At 46.8% G+C, this 25,000-nt stretch overlaps 1 protein-coding gene across 4 annotated transcripts in view; it reads left to right on the forward strand.

The window, feature by feature from the left end:
* The window catches only part of sulf1 (sulfatase 1), an 86,032-nt gene that overhangs the window by 33,430 nt on the left and 27,602 nt on the right, over window positions 1-25,000 (forward strand). For all 4 annotated transcript variants that reach the window (XM_029116143.2, XM_029116144.2, XM_029116145.2 and 1 more), the window contains 4 exons: window positions 18,924-19,179; window positions 19,867-20,106; window positions 21,478-21,629; window positions 24,475-24,644. In XM_029116143.2, coding sequence (XP_028971976.2) covers window positions 19,002-19,179; window positions 19,867-20,106; window positions 21,478-21,629; window positions 24,475-24,644 — 740 coding nt within the window. In that variant the 5' untranslated portion in view covers window positions 18,924-19,001. The remainder of the gene's footprint in view (window positions 1-18,923; window positions 19,180-19,866; window positions 20,107-21,477; window positions 21,630-24,474; window positions 24,645-25,000) is intronic.

A 25,000-nucleotide genomic window follows, 5' to 3' on the forward strand; every position in this document is an offset into this window, starting at 1 on the left:
AAGTGAATATGATAATAATTACAACCATGTGTAACTGTGTAACATTGTGCAGTGGTTATATTTGTATTACCCTTTCAACATTACAATTATTTTGATTGTTTTTGCTATGAACTTTCCCATCAGCATTTCATTTTCATTTCATATTGGTCATTTAGCAGACGCTCTTACCCAGAGTGGGTTGTGGGTTGGTGTGGGTTGAGTGGTTCTAGTCAGTGAGTGTAAAGTGGGTTGGTGTGGGTTGAGTGGTTCTAGTCAGTGAGTGTAAAGTGGGTTGGTGTGGGTTGAGTGGTTCTAGTCAGTGAGTTTAAAGTGGGTTGGTGTGGGTTGAGTGGTTCTAGTCAGTGAGTGTAAAGTGGGTTGGTGTGGGCTGAGGGGTTTGGGGCAGTGAGACTGAATAGGAAGGACACTGAGAAACATGTCCTTTGTTGAAGGGTTACTGCACGTGGAAGTAGCACAGACTTAAAGGGGTGGAGGAGGAGGTGAATGGGTGCAAGATTGGAGGAGTGGAGAGAAGAAAAGGGAGGTGTGAACATGGGGCAGAGGAGAAGAAAGAAACAGAGGGATGACAAGATTGAGAGGGAGGCCTCTTAGGAGTGCAGGGTCAAAGCAAGGCATGTTTTGATCAAAAAAGGGCCTCTTCTTTCTCAGATTGTTATGCAGGATTGCTTGTATACAGACACACACACACACAGACACTCACACACACGCACATGCACACACACAGACACGCGCACATACCCACACACAGACACACGCCCACACACACAGACACGCGCACACACACACACACACACAGACACGCACACACACACACAGACACACGCACACACACACAGACACACGCACACACACACAGACACACGCTCACACACACAGACACACGCACACACACACATACACACCGACACGCACACACACGCACACAGACACACACACACACAGACATGTGTGTGTGTGTGTGTGTGTGCATGCTTTTGAACCCTCCCTCAGAAGCACCCGTCCGGCGGTATCACCTACAATTAAACATGCCGCCAGGATCCTTCCATGACACATCCATCAGACACCCACATCATCCATAAATACATCCCTCAATCCATCCTCCATCCATCATCCATCCACCATCCATCCACCATCCATCCACCATCTATCCACCATCCATCCACCATCCATCGATCATCTATCCACCATCCATCCACCATCTATCAATCATCCATCCACAATCCATCCACCATCTATCGATCATCCATCCACCATCTATCAATCATCCATCCACCATCTATCAATCATCCATCCACCATCCATCCACCATCTATCAATCATCCATCCACCAAACCCTCCAACCTCCATCCACCATCTATCAATCATCCATCCACCATCCATCCACCAAACCATCCAACCTCCATCCACCATCTATCAATCATCCATCCACCATCAATCAATCATCCATCCACCATCCACCAAACCCTCCATCCACCATCCATCAATCATCCATCCATCAACCAAACCCTCCATCCACCATCTATCCACCGTCTATCGATCATCCATCCACCGTCTATCAATCATCCATCCACCATCTATCGGTCATCCATCCACCGGCTATCGATCATCCATCCACCATCCATCCCCCAAAACCTCCAACCTCCATTCCACCGTCCATCGACCATCTATCAATCATCCATCCACCATCTATCAATCATCCATCCACCATCCATCCACCAGAACTTCGTCCTCCATCCTTCGTACATCATACATCCATCCATCCCTCCAGCCATCCTTTCACTCTCTGTCAGGAAGGTTGGGAAGCTGCTTGGTAGGGAGGGAAGGTGGGAAGGGCTGGTGTGTGTGTGTGTGTGTGTGTGTGTGTGTGTGTGTGTGTGTGTGGGATGGGGGTGGTCGTTGAACCCTCTGGTGTCCTAACCTTTCATCTTCCGACCATAGAGAATAGAGATAATGGGTGTGTGGGGGTGGGGGTGGAGTAGTGAACACAGCTCTGCACTCCCTTCCTCCGTCCTCTAATAAAATAAAAGCCGGCCGCTGATTCCTCAGCACCTCTGGTCCCATTCAGCCCATCCAGTCCCTCAGAGACACTGCATGTGTGTGTGTGTGTGCAATGTCACCTTCTTCGCAAGTTGTGTTGTTGCTGCCCTGGTGCTTTTGCTTACAGTACTTTACATCTGTGCACCACTGTGAGCTGAATATCTTTACAACACTGTGAGCTAAATATATGTGCAACACCGTGGGCTGCACAGTAGCACTAGCAAACGTCATGTTCACTCTGCCATGCGTAACCGTACAAAAACATGAGGCCGCTTTCACCATCCCAGTCGGGGATTCTGTCACCTAGACTGTGCTAACGTAGGCAGATGTGCCAAAAAAGGTTTGATTTCACAGAATGTTAATGAAATCTGTACAGAAGGATATTTCCGAGGTTTGAGGTATGCTGCACATTGGCTCAGTCCCAGAATGCCGTTCTCTGATCGGCACACGGTGTGTTATTAGCTAACATATGAAGTGTCGCCGCCATCCAACTGGAACCAGAGATATGGGACCCAGTCTCTAGAGGAATGTCTCAGTCTGTCTCTGTGTCTGTCCTTCTACCTGTCTATCCCTCCATGTGTCTCTCTGTCTGCCTTTCTACCTGTCTATCCCTCCATGTGTCTCTCTGTCTGTCTTTCTACCTGTCTATCCCTCCATGTGTCTCTCTGTCTGTCCTTCTACCTGTCTATCCCTCCATGTGTCTCTCTGTCTGTCTTTCTACCTGTCTATCCCTCCATGTGTCTCTCTGTCTGTCCTTCTACCTGTCTATCCCTCCATGTGTCTCTCTGTCTGTCCTTCTACCTGTCTATCCCTCCATGTGTCTCTCTGTCTGTCCTTCTACCTGTCTATCCCTCCATGTGTCTCTCTGTCTGTCCTTCTACCTGTATATCCCTCCATGTGTCTCTCTGTCTGTCCTTCTACCTGTCTATCCCTCCATGTGTCTCTCTGTCTGTCCTTCTACCTGTCTATCCCTCCATGTGTCTCTCTGTCTGTCTTTCTACCTGTCTATCCCTCCATGTGTCTCTCTGTCTGTCCTTCTACCTGTCTATCCCTCCATGTGTCTCTCTGTCCTTCTACCTGTCTATCCCTCCATGTGTCTCTCTGTCTGTCTTTCTACCTGTCTATCCCTCCATCTGTCTCTCTGTCTTTCTATCTTTTTATGCGTCCGTCTGTCATTTTTACAGGGTCTTTAGTCAGTCCGGAGCCTGAGTAATGTCTGTGCCAGGAAAGATAAAGGTAATTAAATTACAAATGACGCTATCGCTGTTTTACTGCACGCCTTGGAAAGCCACATGCATAGCGCCCATGGCCGTGGAAAGAACACCCTCAATTACAGGCTCAGTTTGTCTGACTGCGTGAGAGTGTGTGTGAGTGCAAGCATATGTAGGCAGATGTGTGTGCGTGCGTGCGTGTGTGTGTTTGTGTGTGTGCGTGTGTGTGTGTGAAGGGTATTGCACACGAATGCACAAAGCATGGAGGCGCTAGCAGAAAGCACTAGATGTGGTGATGCCAATGGCATTGTTAAGGAATGCCTAGCTAAGGCAGCTCCTCAGTGTCGGTCCCTCCTATATTACAATCTATTCACTGCCAAGTGCACTACTTTTCTACCAGTCCTATGGGTCCGCTTTGAATGTAGTGCACTACTTTTCTACCAGTCCTATAGGTCCGCTTTGAATGTAGTGCACTACTTTTCTACCAGTCCTATGGGTCCGCTTTGAATGTAGTGCACTACTTTTCTACCAGTCCTATGGGTCCAGTTTGAATGTAGTGCACTACTTTTCTACCAGTCCTATGGGTCCGGTTAGAATGTAGTGCACTACTTTTCTACCAGTCCTATGGGTCCGGTTTGAATGTAGTGCACTACTTTTCTACCAGTCCTATGGGTCCGGTTTGAATGTAGTGCACTACTTTTCTACCAGTCCTATGGGTCCGGTTTGAATGTAGTGCACTAGTTTTCTACCAGTCCTATGGGTCCTGTTTGAATGTAGTGCACTACTTTTCTACCAGTCCTATGGGTCCGGTTTGAATGTAGGGCACTATTGAGGAAATAAGGTGTTTTTTGGGACAGCGTCAGTGGAGGTCACCTGAGCACGCTCTTCATTCTGGGGGTATAGCATTTCACGCTAGGACTCCTGATCTCTGCTGAGAGCAGTTGGTCTAGGATTCTGCTGAGGAGAACTGTTGCTCTTGGGTTCTGCTGAGGAGAATTGTTGGTCTGAGGTTCTGCTGAGGAGAGCCGTTGGTCTTGGGATCTGCTGAGGAGAGTCGTTGGTCTGAGGTTCTGCTGAGGAGAGTTGTTGGTCTGAGGTTCTGCTGAGGAGAGCCGTTGGTCTTGGGATCTGTTGAGGAGAGTCGTTGGTCTGAGGTTCTGCTGAGGAGAGCTGTTGGTCTGAGGTTCTGCTAAGGAGAGAAGTTGGTCTGAGGTTCTGTTGAGGAGAGCTGTTGGTCTGAGGTTCTGTTGAGGAGAGATGTTGGTCTTGGGATCAGCTGTGGAGAGCCGTTGGTCTTGGGATCAGCTGTGGAGAGCCGTTGGTCTTGGGTTCTGCTGAGGAGAGCTGTTGGTCTGAGGTTCTGCTAAGGAGAGAAGTTGGTCTGAGGTTCTGTTGAGGAGAGCTGTTGGTCTTGGGATCTGCTGAGGAGAGCCGTTGGTCTTGGGTTCCACTGAGGAGAGCCGTTGGTCTTGGGTTCCACTGAGGAGAGCCATTGGTCTTGGGTTCCACTGAGGAGAGCCATTGGTCTGAGGTTCTGCTGAGGAAAGTGATGGGGCTCAGGTACTCCAGTCAGGAGAAGGGATAGTGTGTGTTGTTGATTGTTTGTCCAAGCTAATTTGGTTAACTAGGAGGAGCTGGCTCAGTGGATCAGGGGCCATGAGACCCTGTGTTATTTTTTGGGGGTACGTTCTCTGAGCACCTTTGGGTTGAATTTGAGTTCTACAATGTGATTCAATGTGTGGAATTGTGTCAGGAGGTTTGGAGACTTGGGAGGGGGGGGTCTGTTTGGTTGGGCTGGAGAGTCTTGATGTCCCATTTTAATTAGGTGCTGAGGTGTGTTTTCAGTTGTGTTGTACAGATTGTTATGTTGATTTGAAAAAAATAACGGGATTGTGTTCAGTAATGTGGTTTGTATACAGTGACATGTTTGTGGTGAGTTTCTACTGCACAGTACTGCAGGTTTGTACTATGAGCTGTGTCTGTGTTAAGGGTGTGTTGTACTATGAGCTGTGTCTGTGTTAAGGGTGTGTTGTACTGTGAGATGTGTCTGTGTTAAGGGTGTGTTGTACTGTGAGATGTGTCTGTGTTAAGGGTGTGTTGTACGGGGATGTGCCTGTTTATAGTATACTATGTTTGTGTAAGGATTGTTGGAACACACCATGGGGTTTTTAGGGGGACGGGGTGGTTGTTGGGGATGATGGTTGGCTGGGGGTTTCTTAGTGTGACAAGAAAAAAACCTCTTTCTCTCTTCATGACCCTGGAGTTCAGGACAATTGTTTTGTGCTCGTGGGATTCAGTGCTCATCTGCAGGTATAGTGTCTGAGTCAGGCGCTGACACAAGCCCAATGCTATCTGCTACTATCTGGTTCTATGTTCTACTATCTGCTACTATCTGGTTCTATGTTCTACTATCTGCTACTATCTGGTTCTATGTTCTACTATCTGCTACTATCTGGTTCTATGTTCTACTATCTGCTACTATCTGGTTCTATGTTCTACTATCTTCTACTATCTGGTTCTATGTTCTACTATCTTCTACTATCTGGTTCTATGTTCTACTATCTTCTACTATCTGCGGTGTCCTAGTTGTCACCACACTAGTTTCTAATACCTCAGGACATCGCACAGGAAGTATTTGAACTCAGGCTGTTGTTTTCTCTTCTGCCGACCGGCATTAGCAAATTAAATGGCTTTTGGTTTCCGGCTCGTTGCCGGTTACGTCCCGAATTGGTTCCAAATAGCACACTTTTCCCTAAGCAGTGCCCTTGGTTTGACCAGCACACCCTGGGGAACCCTTGTTGTGTGTTGAGCCAACAAAGCATCCAGACACCGTTTGTAATAATCCTCGGTTCTTGCGATTCCTGTGGTGTTGCAAGGTGTTATTGTACTGCACACACACACACACACACACACACACACGGACACACACACACACACACGGACACACACACACACACACACAGACCACTAATAAATCCATTCAACTGTTTATTGAAGCTTTAACACTCGCTCACACAGCCAAGTCCTCAAACAGACCCACGTTCCTCTATGTCTCGACAATAGGCATGCTTTTTAAAACGACCCTGTCAAACAAGAGCTGTTTCTGCAGCACACAGCCTTAAAAGCACTCCCTATGCCCTACGAAGTGCACTGTGGATCCTGTCAGAATGAGTGCACTAGAAGGGGAAGAGGGTTCCATTTGGGATGCAGGCTTGGTTTGGGTGGTAGAATATATTTTTAGACCAGTCCTAAATGTTTCAATGAGTAACCTGCTTTGGAGATTAGATTAGCCCTGCTTAGATTAGACTCCACATCTGAATTAAACACACACACACACACACACACAGACACACGCACACACACATACACACACACACACGCAAGCACACACACCCTCCTAGATGGCTCTACATCAGTCAAGGACGGTTTTCGGTTCTTTCTGTCTTTCTTGCCTGGTTGTTTCAATGAAAGAAGTGGGACCTGTGATTGGGCCACACGTCCCCAGTGATCAGTCAAGAAACATTGGATCATTTCATGGAAAATAAGTCGATCCCTTTTATTCTTGACAATGACATCAGTGGAAACCGGCTGAAACAATTTGCTCTACTCTTTTTTTGTGGTTATGGGTAGACATTTATGCAAGATGTATTTATCTTGTGGCCCACAGAGAAGAGAAGAAAGCCACCCATCGTGATTTTGATTGGCAGTTCTGGACGATAGATGGTTTTAAGTGGAAATATTGGAGTGTTTCATGAATGGCTATATGGTTGAAAATAGAAATAGTAAATTACTGAATCAGTGTATTATTTATTTCAGTTACACCCTTGGCATTTAAAAATAATATGTACTTGTTCGAGTAGAGTTTTTTAACTTTTGAAATTGAAATGACTCAGTCCGAGCGTAATTATTGTTCAAATAGAATACGTTTAAATCCTACTATCCAGACTTCTTTGTCCAAGCACGTTTTAGCATCATTAATCTTAATGCAGAGAAATATATATATTATTGTTTTATTGTTTTAATATATATCATTGTTTTAGCACAGCCATCTCAATGTATATTATTACTATATAATAACAGACATTGTTTTAGCACAGCCACCTCAATGTATATTATTACTATATAATAACTGACATTCTTTTATTACAGCCATCTCAATGTATATTATTACTATATAAAAACAGACATTGTTTTAGCACAGCCACCTCATTGTATATTATTACTATATAATAACAGGCATTGTTTTAGCACAGCCATCTCAATAACAATCAGTTGTAGATCCTCTTTTGTTCCATAAACCCATGAACACTTAACTTTGTTTTTTTGTGTCAATCACACTTCCATCAAGAACCACATCTATCTCTCTCTATCTCTCTCTCTCTCTCTCCTTCTTGGTCATTCCTTCTCTCTTTCATTTGTTCTTTCTCTCACTCAGCATTTAACTGGCTATTCAGTTACTGTACTCCTACGAAGTCCCTCCTGGCAATATCCCTTATGAACTTTTCACGGACATGATGAATGGCGGCCTGGTGGCTTAGGGAACTGGTAGAGATGAGATGAAGACTCAAGATAGAGATCTGTGGCAAACTATTTTGTAACTATGAGCTCGTGAGACCGCGGGAGTGACCTGAGCCAGGGTTTTTGGAGAGCTTGGCCAGGTTCTAGAATGGCGGCCATGTTAGCGCCTCAAACCGCGACATGATGACGATGTGACAATGAACGGCAGAACCCCAGGGGTGTGAATAATCGCTCATTGGCGGCTTCTGAGGAGAAAGTGCTGCTCTTGAACGTTCAGACAGCGAACTGCTTCAGCCAAATTCAATACACTTATGTGACTCCGTGGTTACTGTAGGTTGGCGCCAGTTGCCATGGTCACCTTAACCGAGACCCCCGCGACTGTTGAGTTTAGCCTGTATATTGATTAGTTGGTTGACTAGTTGGTTAGTTAGTTCATTCACTTACTAGGTGTGTTGCATGCTCCTTAGATAGGTAGTGGTTGTTGCAGAGAAATGCTTTACTCTGTGAGGCCCACACCCTCCCTCTCTCACACACACACGAGTCAACTCCCGACTTTTTCTAAACAGCCCTCCTCTTGTGTGTTTTAATCATTTGCCTCTTAGCATTCCCCAAGGCCCCCTCTGCGTTCCCAGCCGAGTTCCCAAAGGACCACCTGGTGGCCGGCCCGTTCCGCCCTTTGATGTCTGTGGGAGCTGGATTAACTGGATATTTACATGGACACATAATTAATGACGAGGGTCCCGGGGCGGGCAGGCCGTGCTGGGGGGCACTACAAAGGGCCTCTCTAAGGGTTCCAGGGAACCGGGTGCAGGGTTTCAGGGTGTCGATCTCCTGTTCCTCGCGTTTTAATTAGTCGCTGCAACGCGTGTCCTTTCACGGTTGTTGTTTTGTATTTGTGTATCAGCAGAATCTGTGTTGCTTTGTGTACCTGCAGTTAGATATTATGTGTGTGTGTGTGTGTGTGTGTGTGTGTGGCTAAAGACAGAGCGCTCCTTCAGTCCGTGTCTGTGCAGTATTTTTGGGTACAGGTCCAGGCTTGACCAGGCCTGACCAGTCTTGGCAACGGCAGCTCACCCCGCAACCCCCCTTTGCCCCTGGCGTGCCCAGCGTACCCTGCTCCTACACACAGGCACTCCTCAGTGTGCCCAGACCCACACACATGAACATTCCCTTGCAGGATTAGAGCAACATTAAGAACAGACCTGGATATTAAGCTGATCTGGGCTCAGTAATTATTTTGAGCCTCTCCTGGCTGAGGTCCGCCCGGCAGCATTTCTAAGACGCTCCGTTTTCCTGCGGATGGAGTGGGGCTACAGCTACCGACTGTTTGGATCATCGACATTCCATTCCATTACTACCTTGATTAATCGAGTCATCGGACATTCATGAACGTCTTTCTACTCTTGTGGCCACAGCCTCTGCGATTCTCTCCACCGTTCCCAGCAAGTCATCCAGCTGGTCATTCCTGTGTGGGGCCAGGCGGCTGTGTGTCACTGTGTATCGTCAGAACAGAGCTAGCTAGCGCTGTCTGGTCTTGCTGACTGGCCGACTCGTTGACTGGTAGTATTTTAGGTGGCTGTGACTACGGTGAGCCTGCCAGGCATGGGGCTGGTTGACTAGCTGAGCGCAGGCCTGTAACCACACAGCCTCCCATGCCCCGACCCTGCCCCGACCCCACCCCGACCCTGCCATGACCCCGCCCCGGCCCCGTGGTTATGTGGTCTTTGATGGCGGCTGGTTTAGACTAACCTCAGCCACCTGGGCTAGGCCACTGAGCTACACTCACATTCAGGGGGTTAGAAGGGCGTGTGTGTAAGTGAGAGAGACTGTGTGTGTGTGTGTGTGTGTGTGTGTGTAGTGGGTCCCCAGCCACAGGGGGACAATAGTGGATTGTGGTTAAGGAGCTCTGAGAAGCCTTCTGATTGGCTGTGCATTCCTTAAAGCCTCAACACACACACAAACACACACCTTGTCCATGACATGGCAGAGCCATTTCATCTCGTTATCAGTCATTAGTGAAGGGAACAATAGATGCAATAAAAGGAATGATCGGTGAAACAAGACACTGTTGATCCTTAAAGATCCTCTAGAAAGGCACAATAGTGCACATTAATGGTGAATAGAGTTCTGTTTGTGTTGCAGATCCTGTTTCCGATCATCAGACTTCCTTTACCTTATAGGTCTGTAACCCTCCATTGTTATCCGCTCCTTGTAGTGCTTCTAAACCAAACCAGGTGTCTCTAGGACCCAGATGCAAAACTAATTCATTAAACGTCCGGTCGTTAGGGACAATGGCGATTTCACAGCACCTCAAGTTCCCACTATCTACCCCCCCCTTCTCTCTCTCCCTCTCTGACCCCCCCCCCCTTGTCCGTCTCACTGCGGTAAAGGTAGAGAGGAACAGTGGACAAGCAGACCCTAACCCTCCCCTAAACCCTAAACTCAACCCCTAACCTCACGTAAACCTCAACAGTGTTCAATCTCCACTCCGGAGATGGCCCCAGGAGACCCGTTCAGTGTCCTCTCATCGCGCCGTCGTTCTCCCGCCTTGCAGCTGCATCGCTCCGCTGGCGATGCACAGTTCTTTCGCTTTTTTTTTTTTTTTAGATGAGAAAAATAAGAAATTACGGTCATGAAAGTGAAGATTAGCACGGTGTTGAGATGCTTTAAAGGTCTCCAAGCCCGCACACCAAATCACGTCCTAAATGCCCCAGGAGCCTTAGGTCAAAGTAGTACACTGCACAGTGAATAGGGTGCCATTTGGGACACCACCAGTGTTGACGGCCATTAATCTGAAAATTGCACATTTTTGACTCCATCTGCCAGCTGCCTGCGTGTCGGTCGGTCAGACTGAAGACTCCATAGTGCCCTTTTTGTTTTCGTTGGCTTTGAACCCGTCCCTCGGGCACTTGTCTTCTCCTGGACAGTCGGTCTGTCCCCATTCAGCTTCTCCACGGCCAGCTGAGCCTCGGCTGAGTACATTAAAGGAGTCATGGGTAATTTAAAGGGTCATTAGTGGAGTTAATCCTCCTAAACAATGAGGAAGCAGAAACAATATGACTCTGTGGTAGGCCTACTGTGTCCCAAATGGCATCTTGCTCCATTTTTAGTGCTCTACTTTGGATCAGACCGCTATAGGTCCCGATCGAAAGTAATGCACTGAATAGGGGGCTTTTTAGGGCGTAACTATGGTATAAAAGACCTCTGTTCTGGATGGCTGTTGTGGAAAAATGTTTTTTGTCTCTCTTACTAAGTTGAGAGTCTTTGGTCCTTAGTTGGCTTTGGTTTGGTTTCATGTTCGCCTGGAAGATGCCAAATACTTTCCATTTTGAGAGCATTAATAATGTCAGAGAACGTAATAGATTCGTCAGGTTTAAACACATCCTAATCGCTGTCGTCATGCTCTCTCCACCTGTCGTGCTGTTCTCTTTGGACTCTGGTCAATGATATCGGGCTACATTGGGAATAGGAGGCCACAGAGGACACATGTACATTTCCTCTGCTGAGAGGTGACGGGTGTAAGTTTGTGGGTTTTCCCCAATGCTTTATTTGTTAGCGGTCGTGAACACACACACTCACAAAAAACTGTGTGTGGCTTCTTCTGCTTTGTAGTGCTTTTGCGCACTTGTGCAATTGGGCTGTACTCTGCTGGCAATAATCGGCCCTCATTCAGGGGGATTGCGGTTGGTGGGTGTCCCTTTGGTTGATGCTTGGCAATGTGGGTGGATTGATTTCCTGCCTGTTGGGCCCTGTCTGGGGCCTCCCCAAGATAGGGCCACAGTGTCACCGGACCTCCCTCTGTCTGCCCCAAGGTCTTATGCTGCTATATTATTGTGCTGGGGGAGTAGGGTCAGTTCTCCTTCTCCACTATAAATCCTTGTAGATGTAAAGAATGCATTTTCAAAAAGTTCCCTGTCTCCTGCCGTTTTAAAGTTGGGAAGACATGAGGTCCTGGCCCACACATTCGGAGTACCTGGCTTGAAAGTACCATTGCTGTCCCTCTCCAAAGTCCTCCTGGTTGTGTTGGAGATCAAGACCATACCTGACGATTCCAGCTGTCACAGTACTGACACGTTCCTCTCTAGGTTTCTTCCTAAATTCGGCCTTCTTAGGGAGTTTGTCCTAGCTACTGAAATTCAACACCACTGTTGTTTGCTCCTTGCAGTTTAAGGCCGGGGTCTTTATCAAACCCTTTCATCCTCAAATGGTTTATGTAGTTAGACACTGAAATTAAGAGTGTGAAATAAAAAAAAAATATGTATATAACTTGATCTCTCATTAATGAATTGCACCCGAATTGGCCATTGTAAAGTAGTCATTTCCCATTCAGTAAGTATTGTTATTGACAGAACATTTTAGCAGCACTTTTCCTTCATTTAGGTCATAAGCAATCAAAAAAAAAATATTACTTTCTCTAGGACCAAGACAAAACTAATTGGTTGCATCACCAGGGGAAATAAATAAAAATATATATATAAGCCTTTTGGGCAGTGCATGAAATAAACTGTTGGAAGCTGCATATTTCAGTAATTACTGTACTGACCAGAACATCATTCACCATTCATTTGTACATACTTCTCAACATAACCATAGTCAAGGCCTCGTAGACTAAACATACACCATGAGGCAGTTGGTCAGAAATGAAAAACTGTGAATCTTCATTGATCTGGTCATTTAAGTTATAGTCAAATACAACCTGATGCAGGGTACTTGATCATTGTTTCTAGCAAAACCTCAGGCTGCCTTATAAATCTGTGGTTCTTTTCAAAATCAAGAAAAGTACAAAGTTGAATCAACTTCCATTACACATTTCTTTGAACAGGCAGTAAAATACCTCAACAAATTCACCAAAAGTACATTACAAAGGTTAAAGAAACAATTCCCCAAGCCACAGCTTCATACTCCATGTGAAACATAGAGAAGTTATGTGAAATCCAGCTGTCCGGATGGGCTTAGTTTGAGGTGTCGAGGATATGTGGGTACTTTGCGATCATCTATCAGGATTCCTAACTATCATTAAGGACACGTCTGAATCCAGTGGTGTGTATCGTAGTTACTGCATGTCATATCAGTAGACTGTGGGGTTTATTTATGACCCTTTACGTTGAGGAGGGAGAGACAGACATATAAAGTACAGAATCGAGAGGAAGAAATCCAGCGCATTCTGTTGCAGATTTCTGTCCGTCCCTCATTCTGTTGCAGATTTCTGTCCGTCCCTCATTCTGTTGCAGATTTCTGTCCGTCCCTCATTCTGTTGCAGATTTCTGTCCGTCCCTCATTCTGTCTGTGTTCCAGAGCCCCACGGTGCTGGAGCCTGCTGGTGCCGCGTGGGGCCGGACATCTGGCTAATGTCCGAGCCCCGGGGCAGAATGGCCTCTGTGCCGTGTGTGAATTAACCCACACTGATAAGGCCGTGGTTGGAAAACCAAAGCTTTCACACCATTGTTCCATTTCGGTGGAAGATCTGTGACCGTGAAGGTTTGTTTCTCACACAAGGTGTCCGTTTGATCGCGGGTGACTTGGTCCCAGGTGGCGACATGCACAACATTGACATGTATCTCTGGTGATATGTTTGTAGTGTGGCTGGCTGTGTGAGGCCGCCTTCCTCTCTGCCCATCCAGACCTGCTAAACAAACATCAGCTACAAAACTCTACATACCAGCCAACCGCTAAGCCAACTGTCTCTCTCTCTCTCTCCCTCTCTCTCTCTCTGTCTCTCTCCCTTCCTCTCTCTCTGTATCTGTCTCTTTGTCTGTCCCGCTCTGCTTTTCTATCTCCCCCCTCTCCCCCTCTTTGTCTCACATCTTTCATGGTAACAGGAATGTAACTCGGTTAACACTATTTCTCTCGTCATCTTACTCCCCTCCCTTTTTGCTCCTTTTCCTCTCTTTGAGATGTTTTACAATACAACAAATGTCGTGAAAAATTCATCATTGAAATAACATTAACACAATATGTAAATAAAACGTTCAATTCACACTAGCAACAAGAAACTCATTATCTTTATCTGGTGACTGACATGGCGCTCTGTCCAGCAAGTGCCATTGCTGGTGATAGTAGAATTGTTGTGGTACCAGTGTTAGATGTTTTCAGTTGCGTCCCAAGCAGTCCCTTGTGCACTGAAGAGACCAGAGAGGAATAGGTTTCCATTTGTGACACATTTCATTTCAGATGCCATTTTGCCCTTTTGTATCTCCAAACGCCAGCTACAGTGGTGCTTTGTAATAAGCTAAGATTAAAATAAAACAGATTGTTTTACAGGTCAACAGTGAATCAGGCTATGTTGTGTTACAGAAATAAGAGATCAAGGGCTCAGCCAGATTGGAATCCTGTTTGTGTATCAAACAGCACACTTTCTCCCTCCTCAAGCCCATTAAACCATATTCCTGTGGTCAATATATAGGTGATAGGGTCAGTATTTGGGATGCACACTTTGGAAGATAATCCCATGGTAATGTTTTCTAGCATTGAGCGAGTGCTGAAGTGGTGGCCAGTCAGAGCTGCTAGTGTGGCTAACGGTGTTGTGGCCATTCAGAGCTGCTAGTGTGGCTAACGGTGTTGTGGCCATTCAGAGCTGCTAGTGTAGCTAAATGTGTTGTGGCCATTCAGAGCTGCTGGCGTGGCTAACGTCGTTGTGGCCATTCAGAGCTGCTAGCGTGGCTAACGTCGTTATGGCAATTCAGAGCTGCTAGCATGGCTAAATGTGTTGTGGCCATTCAGAGCTGCTGGCGTGGCTAACGTCATTGTGGCCATTCAGAGCTGCTAGCGTGGCTAACGTCGTTATGGCAATTCAGAGCTGCTAGCATGGCTAAATGTGTTGTGGCCATTCAGTGCAGCTAATGCGGCTAACGGTGTTGCAGAGTAAGAGGCACACCACACCTCATCCTTCATTCAGCTGCTCCGTTCTTCAACAGGTCACATGATCAGACCATAGCAAGGCGATATGTGTAATTCAGAAGGCCCCAAAGGTCACCCTATTCCAGCCACATTATAATCATATTCCACTAATTGGTCTTTTAACTAATTATGTCAGGTCTTTTCGCATCAGAGCTTTTTCAGAGCTGATCTGATTGGTCAAAAGACCAATTAATGGAGAATAGACACTGAGCTGGGCTGCCTGTCTAAATAGCATGATTGTCCACTTCTGACACAGGGCATGTCATGTTCCCCTGCTTCAGACCAGACACACAGGGCGTTGTGAGCAGTTAAGATATCTTCATCCTTTGACACGCACACACCCCCATACTTCGGTGGTCTTCATCGTTTGAGGGACACAGGGCAATTGATTTAAATGTGGTATCATTTGGATGCACTTGGAACTTGCACACATTTAGGTGTGGGGTGTGTTTTTCACGTGTGTCTACAGTTGGTCTGTTCTTGCCTGTGTGTTTGTGTGTGAGTGGACCTTTTGCCTGAGGGGCCATCTAAACAGCACCAGTATTTGTATAAGGCTATGAGGACGACGGCCAAGCTGCCTGTCGAAAAACTCTTCAATCTTACACTGCGTCCCAAATGGCTCACTACTTCCTCTGCAACGCACCTCAGTCCCCTTCACAGTGCCCTTATGTTTGCTTTGTTGTTAATTTCTGGCCGTGCACTATTTAGGGAATAGTGTGCCATTTAGGACGCAGCCTCAGAGCTACTCACCATCGCCACACAAGTCTCTGGGTTACCCTTATGGCGTGTTGTTGGTGGCATAAACAGCATAGCAGATGTTGTGAGTGAAATGCTTGTGAGTCGGGTTCATTAACCATGCCCTTTAAGTAATGAAGCCACTGCAGCTACTGGCACGAAAGAGCAGAAGAACACGAAAAAGAACTTGACTTTTATAAACCGTCTGGTTCAGACCATGAATTCTGATTGGATGAAAGTCCCCCCCAAAAATATGTTGTACCCTTCTTTGGGAACTAGTTTGCACTACCAAAATGTAAAGGCACCTTGGGGGTTTATGGTATATTCCCAGTATAGCATGGATAGGGGCTGGGTCCAGACCCTCCATCTTAGGTAATATAAATGGGAGTGTGGAGATACACGATACCAACAATCATTGCAGTTATACAGATGTATAATGCATGCCAAACATCACCCTGTTCCCTGTTTAGCCCATTACATAAGTCCAGAGCTCTGGAGGCTGTAGTAGTATTACTTAACATGATTTAACTCCCCCGATAACATGACTGTGTTTAGAGGAGGCCACAAACATTTAGATTCAGAGGACGTCTGTTTTGACAGGTTTCTCAGTGTGATGCAGGTGTTTTGCTATGGGGCTTTTGCTGCTGTTGTGTTGGTCTATGTTCTTTGTGTGTGTGTGTGTGTGTGTGTGTGTGTGTACGTAGTGTAGTGTTGTGTAATTTAACGAAAGCATGAACTCAAGTTGAACTCAAGTTCTGACACCTATCGCTGATGAGTTGAGTGATGGTGTTGGGGTTTGGCCATCTTTGATTAAACCATCATCTCCGTGAGTTTCACACAAACACTTTACTCTCTTTTTCTTCCTACTGTCCCAATGTGAGAAGGTTCTCCGTTTAGCCTCACATCGCCATGGAAACCTTCTGTGTATCCAGTCACTTTGATAGCAGCATAGCGTAGCTAGGGGCATGCATGACGACTGACAGCCATGGCAACCGTGACATTGAAACGTCAGCTCCGTCATCCTTGGCGACAGGAGGCCTTCTGGCCGCCGTCTTGCTGGGCGGCACAATCCCGCTCTTCGCTGGGACCTAACCAGCCGGAACAACATGGAGGCTCGCCCGCCCCCCACAGGGACACCTCATCTCTGGGCTGAACCCCACCGGGAGCCCCTGGGCCGTGGCCCCCGCCACGAATGGCCTACGCGTCCCTGTGTATTGAATTATGTTGGGCCCTGTCTTTGACAGCCTCTCCATGTCACTGAGCAGGAGCGGGATCAGTTCCAAACCTAGCGCTAGCAGCCAAGGGATGTTTCGGATGCGTGACAATACATTTTGTGAAGGGCACCTCTGTGCGTCCTTCATGATCGGTGACGAGGCCAAAGGCTTTCACATTCACCTACCCAACCTTCTGCAAATGCAGTGTATTGTGGTTCATTCAGGAGTAGCTGATGTCAAATATTCATAGCAGCCATTTCAAACGACAACACCTTGACTGGAACACTGCGTTTAAGAGTGGAATAGAGTGACGCAGTCACCACCAGATTCTGTCGTTCACCAGTACCCCAGAAGTCCTGGTCTATCGATCCTCGGCATTAGAGCTCTGAAATGGCACGCCGGATTCGGTTTCAAAGGCCTGACGTGGTGTGCAATGCCTGGGCCTGGGTGCAGCGTGGAGAGCAACGGGAAGTGTTGCAGTAAATCAGTGTCCTTCTGAAGTCTTCCACACTGACTGGCCTCTCCGATCAGGGCTGGGATTTACGCCTCTGGAAGTTAATGCCCCGTGAGAACGCCACGGTAATTGACAGCCTGTTTTTTTTTTATCCCAAACAGCAGCCCGTGCTCTTTATAGCTCACTAGGTTGGAGCCCACAGAGAGCCGGCGCAGGGCCTGACCTGTTGATCAGTGTCATTGAGAGGGATTCCAAGGCTGGCTGAGGGGAGGAGCTGAGGTGACGGGGGCTCTGTGATTGGCAACAGTGGCATGCGGTTAATGTACCATATCCTGTAATCCCCCCCCCCCCCCCCCCGCCATGCTTCCTTACTCCCCCCCTCCTTCCCGTCACGCTTGAAGGGCTTGGGGGGCCTGTTGACGGACAGGTGAGAGGGAGGGCCGGGATTGACTCTGGGTGGGAGCTGGGGGTGGGCGTTGCAGCTTCAGCGGTGGTGAGTTGACTAATGCACAGGACAGCGGGGGAAGCAGAGATGAGTCTGTTGATGTTTGGTAGATAGACTGACCCACACAGACAGGAAGACAGAGAGGCAGAGAACACGTATTACTTGGTAGCTGACTTCAGGTTTGTTGGTACTTCTTAACATTTTGATGGTTGTTAGTTTGTAGCTAGTTGACCTGGGGAAGTTGACCCGATAGTTAGTTGACTTCTGTTTGTTGATAGTTTGTTGACATGGGGTAATTGTTGTGGGGTAGTTTGTAGCTAGTTGACCTGGGGAAGTTGACCCGATAGTTAGTTGACTTCTGTTTGTTGATAGTTTGTTTACATGGGGTAATTGTTGTGGGGTAGTTTGTAGTTAGTTGACTTCTGGTGGTTGGTAGTTAAACTCTGGAAGAGGAGAAAATTATATGGTGGCCTCTTCTCTGTCTTGAAGGCATGTTCTAAAAAATAAGAAAAGATTATACAGAACCAGATTGGATTATGACAAGAAACCAGTTGGGATAAAAAGGATAACAAACAAGATGGGATTAAGAGGATAAGAAACCAGATGGAATTATTAGGATAACAAATGAAATAGGATTAAGAGGATAAGAAACCAGATGGAATTATTAGGATAACAAATGAAATAGGATTAAGAGGATTAGAAACCAGATGAGATTATTAGGATAACAGATGAAATAGGATTAAGAGGATTAGAAACCAGATGGAATTATTAGGATAACAAATTAAATAGGATTAAGAGGATTAGAAACCAGATGGAATTATTAGGATAACAAATGAAATAGGATTAAGAGGATTAGAAACCAGATGAGATTATTAGGATAACAAATGAAATAGGATTAAGAGTATTAGAAACCAGATGGAATTATTAGGATAACAAATGAAATAGGATTAAGAGGATTAGAAACCAGATGAGATTATTAGGATAACAAATGACATAGGATTAAGAGGATAAGAAACCAGTTGGGATTATTCAAATACCAGAAATAAGCAACTTCTGGAAGGTAAATATGCATACATTAACATTTTATGGAAAGAGAATATACTTAAAAAAAAATTATACAGTAAAAGAAAATTCTACCATTGTCTTTTACTGTCTTTCAGTCTTTCACTGTGGTTCACTTTCTTTATGGGAAAGAAAGTTAGTTGTACCTTGTCTCTCACTTGTTTGTTTATTGTCCTTATTTTGGTATTCAGTCTTACCATCTCGTCCAATCTTGTTTCTCTTTTGTGAAGAATTAAGAAAATATTTTCTCCAAAACTCATTGTGGAATTATTCTGCTACCAACAACGTGTTTGTCTGCTATCTCCTCCCCACCCACGTCCTAACATCCTTCCCTTTCTCTCTTTCCTCAGGCTCCCACAGAGCTGTGACCAAACCAGGGGCGTTTCCGTGACCTGTTCGCCGCAGACCCCCACACCCATCGTTCCGCCATGCTGCTGTTGTGTGTGGCCTGGTTGGGCCTTGTGTCCCTGGGTTGGGGACCGGGCTGTTCAGCCTTCACTCCCACCAGAGCCCAGGGGGGCCTGAGGGGTCGCATCCCAAGGGACCGCAGGAACATCCGGCCCAACATTGTCCTCATCATCACCGATGATCAGGACACAGAGCTGGGTAAGATTGTGGCGCTGACCCCCCTGGAGGTCTCGAGCTCAGGTGGAGGTCCTGTTTAGCTGTCTGTTGTAAGAGAAGCCTTGGCTGTGTCAACAAGGTCAGCCCTCTTTCTTTATATTCTTTTTTTTAATCACTCCTTTCTCCATTTCTTTCTTGTTTTTCTATGTTGATTTCCTGCTACCAATCTGTCTATGTACAGTATGTACATGTCTATGTTTCTGTCTGGATTTATTTGTCTCTATTCTATCTACTTTTGAGTCGTTTTGAAGATGCTCTTTTCCAGAGACTTGCACTCATTCCCAAGCTTACCTTTCTCCTGGGTAATCGGTTGACATTGAATCTGAACTGTAAGCAGAAACAGACAGTGCCATCTGGTCTGTTGATGAGTGTGTTTGTGTTTAGATTATACATTTTGATTACTGCATACTCTGTGAGGACGAGAGACACTCCCATCGCGGTTTGACTACAATGTTTTCCTTCAGGGAAATGTAATATGTTTTCTGACAGAAATCTTCACTGGAAATGTTTGAAAACTACTGGAAAATCTGTTAATAAAACGGTGTCCACTGGACAATTTGTCAAGACCGCAATTTATGTGAGTCACTGTGTTTGACCGAGAACTGTGCTGGGAAGAAAAAGAAGCACAGATGATAATAGTTTTATATTATTTATCGTCCAACCCTCAAGGTTCTCTTCAGGTGATGAACAAGACACGTAAGATAATGGAGGATGGAGGGACGTCGTTCACCAACGCTTTCGTGACCACGCCCATGTGCTGCCCGTCACGCTCCTCGATGCTGACCGGGAAGTACGTCCATAATCACAACACATACACCAACAACGAGAACTGTTCGTCACCCTCCTGGCAGGCTCAGCACGAACCGCGCTCCTTCGCCGTCTACCTCAACAACACCGGATACAGAACAGGTAGGGATAATGGATGGACGCTCACACCCGGACACACCCGGACACACCCGGGCACACCCGGGCACACCCTGGCACACCCTGTCACACCCTGTCACACCCTGACACACCCTGTCACACCCGGGCACACCCGGGCACACCCTGTCACACCCTGTCACACCCTGACACACCCTGTCACACCCTGACACACCCGGGCACACCCTGTCACACCCTGTCACACCCAGACACACCCGGACACACCCGGACACACCCTGACACACCTTGACACACCCGGACACACCCTGACTCACCCTGACTCACCCTGACACACCCGGACTTACCCTGACGCACCCTGACAAACTCTGACAAACTCTGACAAATTTCTTTGATGCACCCTGCCAAGTAGCAGTCGGTCAACCCAGATGGCAGTTGGGCTGCTGACATTCACTCCAGTTAGCCAAACACACATCTTTACGGGAAATCTCCCTGCATTTGTCTCCCTTTAACCCCCCCCCCCACTCTCCCTGTGAGACATGCCAACACGCTGTGGGGGCCAAGCTAATGTAATGTCCCAACAGGCTGTGTCTCCCAGTGTGGGGGGAGGGTGGGGGATTGGGGGGGGGGGTGGATCGAGGGGGCTGTGGTTTTGGAGCTGATATGTTAGTCTACAATTTATGTCCTGGGTACTGGATCTGAGCCCAGCAGACTTGAGCTGGAGAGAGATGGAAAGATGTTTAGGTATGGGGGCCAGAGGATTGTTACATGAGGTAAGGAAGATGAGGAAGAGAAAACAGGGAGTGAGACACGACACCAACTAACCCGCTCTCACTAAAGTCACCTGACAGGTCCAGGTGACCGTTCCATGATTTCTATGGCAGAGCTGTGTGTGTCAGGTTGGACCATTCACACACTACAGGAGAGAATTAGCTGATATTTACCCTGTCAGCTCATGGCCCTACTCATGGGCAATGAAGAAAAAAGTTCCAGAACATATCCAGATAATATACAAACAGTCAGACTATTCTGACTAGTCCTATACAATAAATAAGCAGACTTTTCTGACTAGTATTTTACAATTCACTAAGGGGAATAAAACGGTAGTTAATGAAAACTGGTGAATTTAATTATCTCAGCCCTACACAACCTGCTGACAGGTTTCCCCTGGGTCCTCGATTTAGATGTATTATTTTTCGTTTAGTTTTGCTGGTACTCTAAGAAGATCAGCTGTGAGGTCCAACACAGACTTGACATCTAGTGTAGTTTGGTTGGTAGATCACGACCATTTTAATATTTAAAACATTTTTTTTTCTAAATGACCTTGGATAACTCTTACAAACAACAATACATTTGCAATCTTTCCTTCATATTTTTCCTCTCTTCTGCTCTCCTTGACAGCGTTCTTTGGGAAGTATCTGAACGAATACAACGGCAGCTACATCCCTCCTGGATGGCGTGAATGGGTGGGGCTGATCAAAAACTCCCGCTTTTATAATTACACAGTCTGTCGAAACGGCTACAAAGAGAAGCATGGCGCTGAGTATGCAAAGGTAGGTATGTTCTTGGTCTGTGGGCGTGCGTGTGTGTGTGCGTGCGGCGTGTTCTCTGCATCTGTGTCTGTGTGTTCCTAACTCCATTGGTCCTCCCAGATGCTCCATTAATCCCCAGTGTTTTCCTGCCTCATGACTGAATAGAAGTTGTCTCCCGGCTAATTGCAGGGTTCCCATTGGTTGATGTTTTCTGGCGTGCTCCTGGGTAAATTAAAGGGGAAGTGTTGATTTGTTGATTCTAAGTGGCGTCTGGGGAGTTTGCGCTGTGTCACTGAGTTGTTTTTTTTATATGATTTTCCCGTGGCCTACCACAACATTTAGAGATAGTAAAGTAGACATGCTGGCTGGCTGACTGGCTGGCTGGCTGGCTGACTGGCTGACTGACTCAATGAGGGTTCAACATTTAGACATAAATTACCATCCTGTTTCTCTGCCTCTGTGACTGTGTGTGTGTGTGTGTGTGTGCTTCTCTCTCTTCCTGCTGTTTTATTCATGGCTGGATAACTAGCGCCTTGGAAATCATATTGTCATTTCAGCATCATACTCTGTCTAGTACCGGAGTGATAACTCCAGATTTGTGAAATATGGGGCTTCAGCATGCAAACAGCGTGCACACACTCACATTTCAGTCACACACACACACACACACACACAGTATACCATCCTTCATGTGTGTTCGTGAAAGCTGTCGGTCTGGACGTGGTTTCTCAGGGCTGGCATGTCTCCCATATGTCACTACACTCCCACTACTTCTGACCAGAGCCCTATCAACGCCAGTCACAGGTAGTGTACTAGATAGGCTGTAGGGTGCCATTTGGTGCTGACTCGTGCTAGATAGTGTGGTGCCGTGGAGGGCATGAGGCCCAGATGAGTTGGGTGGTTCTGGTTCTCGACGGTGCCATTTGGCAAGGTTTCCGGTTCACCTGTTGACCAGGTTGTTTTCATGCCTGTCTGAAGGCTGGGTACATAGATACTTGGACTAGTACTCACATGCCAAATGGCTGCTGTTGTTGAGTTAGACCGAGGTGTTAAGTTACCCACGAGGCTGTGGTGTTGAAGAGACTGGGAGACAAGTGGACTAGAGTGTTGCGGTTTCAGAATCCAAGTGGACCCTCGAAGTTCAAATCACTCTGGTGAGAAGTGGAAAGAGGTAAAGAGGTAAGACTCTGTTTCCCAGTGACCGAGGTCACTCCTGATCGAGGAATCAACTCGTTCTATCCTGAATCGAGGAATCAACTAATTCTAAGTAAAAGTGCTGCAACTACTTTAGTTAATTCACCACTTATATTTAGTTGTGTTTGAAGCCTTTTCGTGAACCTTAACCCTCAACTTTACCATTCTGAATGAATACCTAAACCTATCCTTGACACCTCACCATAACCATAAATCAGAGTGATGAAACTTTGGAAGCAACTCATTTCACATCCCACTGAGCAATGTACCTGCAACGGGAGAGGACAAGGACAGGGTAGGACCAAATTTGGGGAAAGCTAAATTGCATGTAAAATATGACACGAAATCAGAGAGGTCATTGACCAATCAAAGCTCACTAAAAACTCCAGTCCCAACTGGATTGGTCTGTGATGCCAGCGTTGCCAGGTCCGCTGGCTATCTTATCCACAGATAGAGAGGCGGCTCAGCCCGGCTACAGCAACCCTGGATCACAGGGTTAGCGGAATTTCCCTGAAATGGAATAAGTCAGATTTAATGTGATTCATCTTGGAGCTATTAATGGTTTTATAGCCTAACTTTAATTGCCTGCTGGCTCAGAAGCTAGGGAGGGAGATGATGGTAGAATGAGTGGGAGACGGATCGCACGCTCTTGGCAAAACCGTGGTATAAACGTAGCTTTTTAATCCAACCCGCTGTGGCCCTGACCTGAGTTCACCTCCAGTAACTGTCAAAAATACATCCTAAATAGCACCCTATTCCGGAAAGTACACAGTGGCTCATTGGGACCAGGGAGACGTTTGGGACTGAGCTGGTGAGGTCAGGAAGGGAGTTGGGAAGCCTGTGAACAACAACTTCCGAGAACACGGATCAGATCCGGCTTGGGTTTTGGCTTCATTTTGGCATATGGAATTGATAGGTTGACGGCAGCCATAAAACTGCTGATGTTTGGTAAGGACTGATAATAGACTCCCAGCAGTGCCTGTTTATGAACAACATCCACATTCAGCTTTGCTATTGGTACACGCGTGCATGTGCTTGTGCTTTGTGCGTGTGTTTTATGCATGTTTGTTCTGTGTGCGCATGTTGTTTGTGTGGATCAGTGTGCATTATGTGTACCTCCACCTTACCTTGTTATTTCACCATCCAGACTTGAAGGTTGAGGCGGCTGGCTGGAGTGGAGGGGTGAAAGGTGACTATAGCCAGGTGGCATCCTACACCCCCTCCCTCCTTGTTCCAGCCCAGGGTTAGTGCATCATTTCAGGTTTGAGGCTTGTAGGGATGCCCCCGCATGACCAGGCTGGCCCCAATCCCCCAGCTGTCTTCCGCAGATGTATGCCTTTACAGAGAGCCTGGGTGTGCCGGATGACTTTTCCTCAGATGTATTCCTTTATTGAGAGACTGAGTGTGCCAGATGACTTTTCCTCAGATGTATTCCTTTACGGAGAGACTGGGTGTGCCGGATGACTTTTCCCCAGATGTATTCCTTTATTGAGAGACTGAGCGTGCCAGATGACTTTTCCTCAGATGTATTCCTTTACAGAGAGACTGAGTGTGCCGGATGACTTTTCCTCAGATGTATTCCTTTACAGAGAGATTGAGTGTGCCGGATGACTTTTCCCCAGATGTATTCCTTTACAGAGAGTTGCCGGATGACCTTTCCTCTCCGTTGCAGGACTATTTCACGGACCTCATCACCAACGACAGCATCAACTATTTCCGGATGTCCAAGAAGGTGTACCCCCACCGGCCGGTGATGATGGTGATCAGCCATGCTGCCCCCCATGGACCTGAGGACTCTGCACCCCAATACTCTGAAATGTTCCCCAACGCCTCACAACACATGTGAGTCACAAACACACACACGCGAGTGTCTTCTTGGCGTTCTATGTGGTCTGACACTGCGTCCCAAATGCCCCCTATCATCGACACGAGGGCACAACAGTATGTAGGGAATAGGGCACCGTTTGGGGAACCCAGTTGGTAGCTGATGACAGGTTCCGGTTTATTCCTGGCAAACAGCTAGGACTGGAAGGTCCTACTGGCAGCGTAAAACTGATGTGATTTATCATCAGGTTGAGGAAGCACCTCCTTCATGGGGTGCTGGAGTGTTGGGGTGTCCTACACACACCTCCTCTGCTTCCTCAATCTACTCCTTATGCCCTGAGGATATGTAGGTCACCAGGGTACGGGAGTGTTCC

This window comes from Esox lucius, chromosome 21 (assembly GCF_011004845.1).
Source record: "Esox lucius isolate fEsoLuc1 chromosome 21, fEsoLuc1.pri, whole genome shotgun sequence".
Lineage (NCBI taxonomy): Eukaryota > Metazoa > Chordata > Actinopteri > Esociformes > Esocidae > Esox > Esox lucius.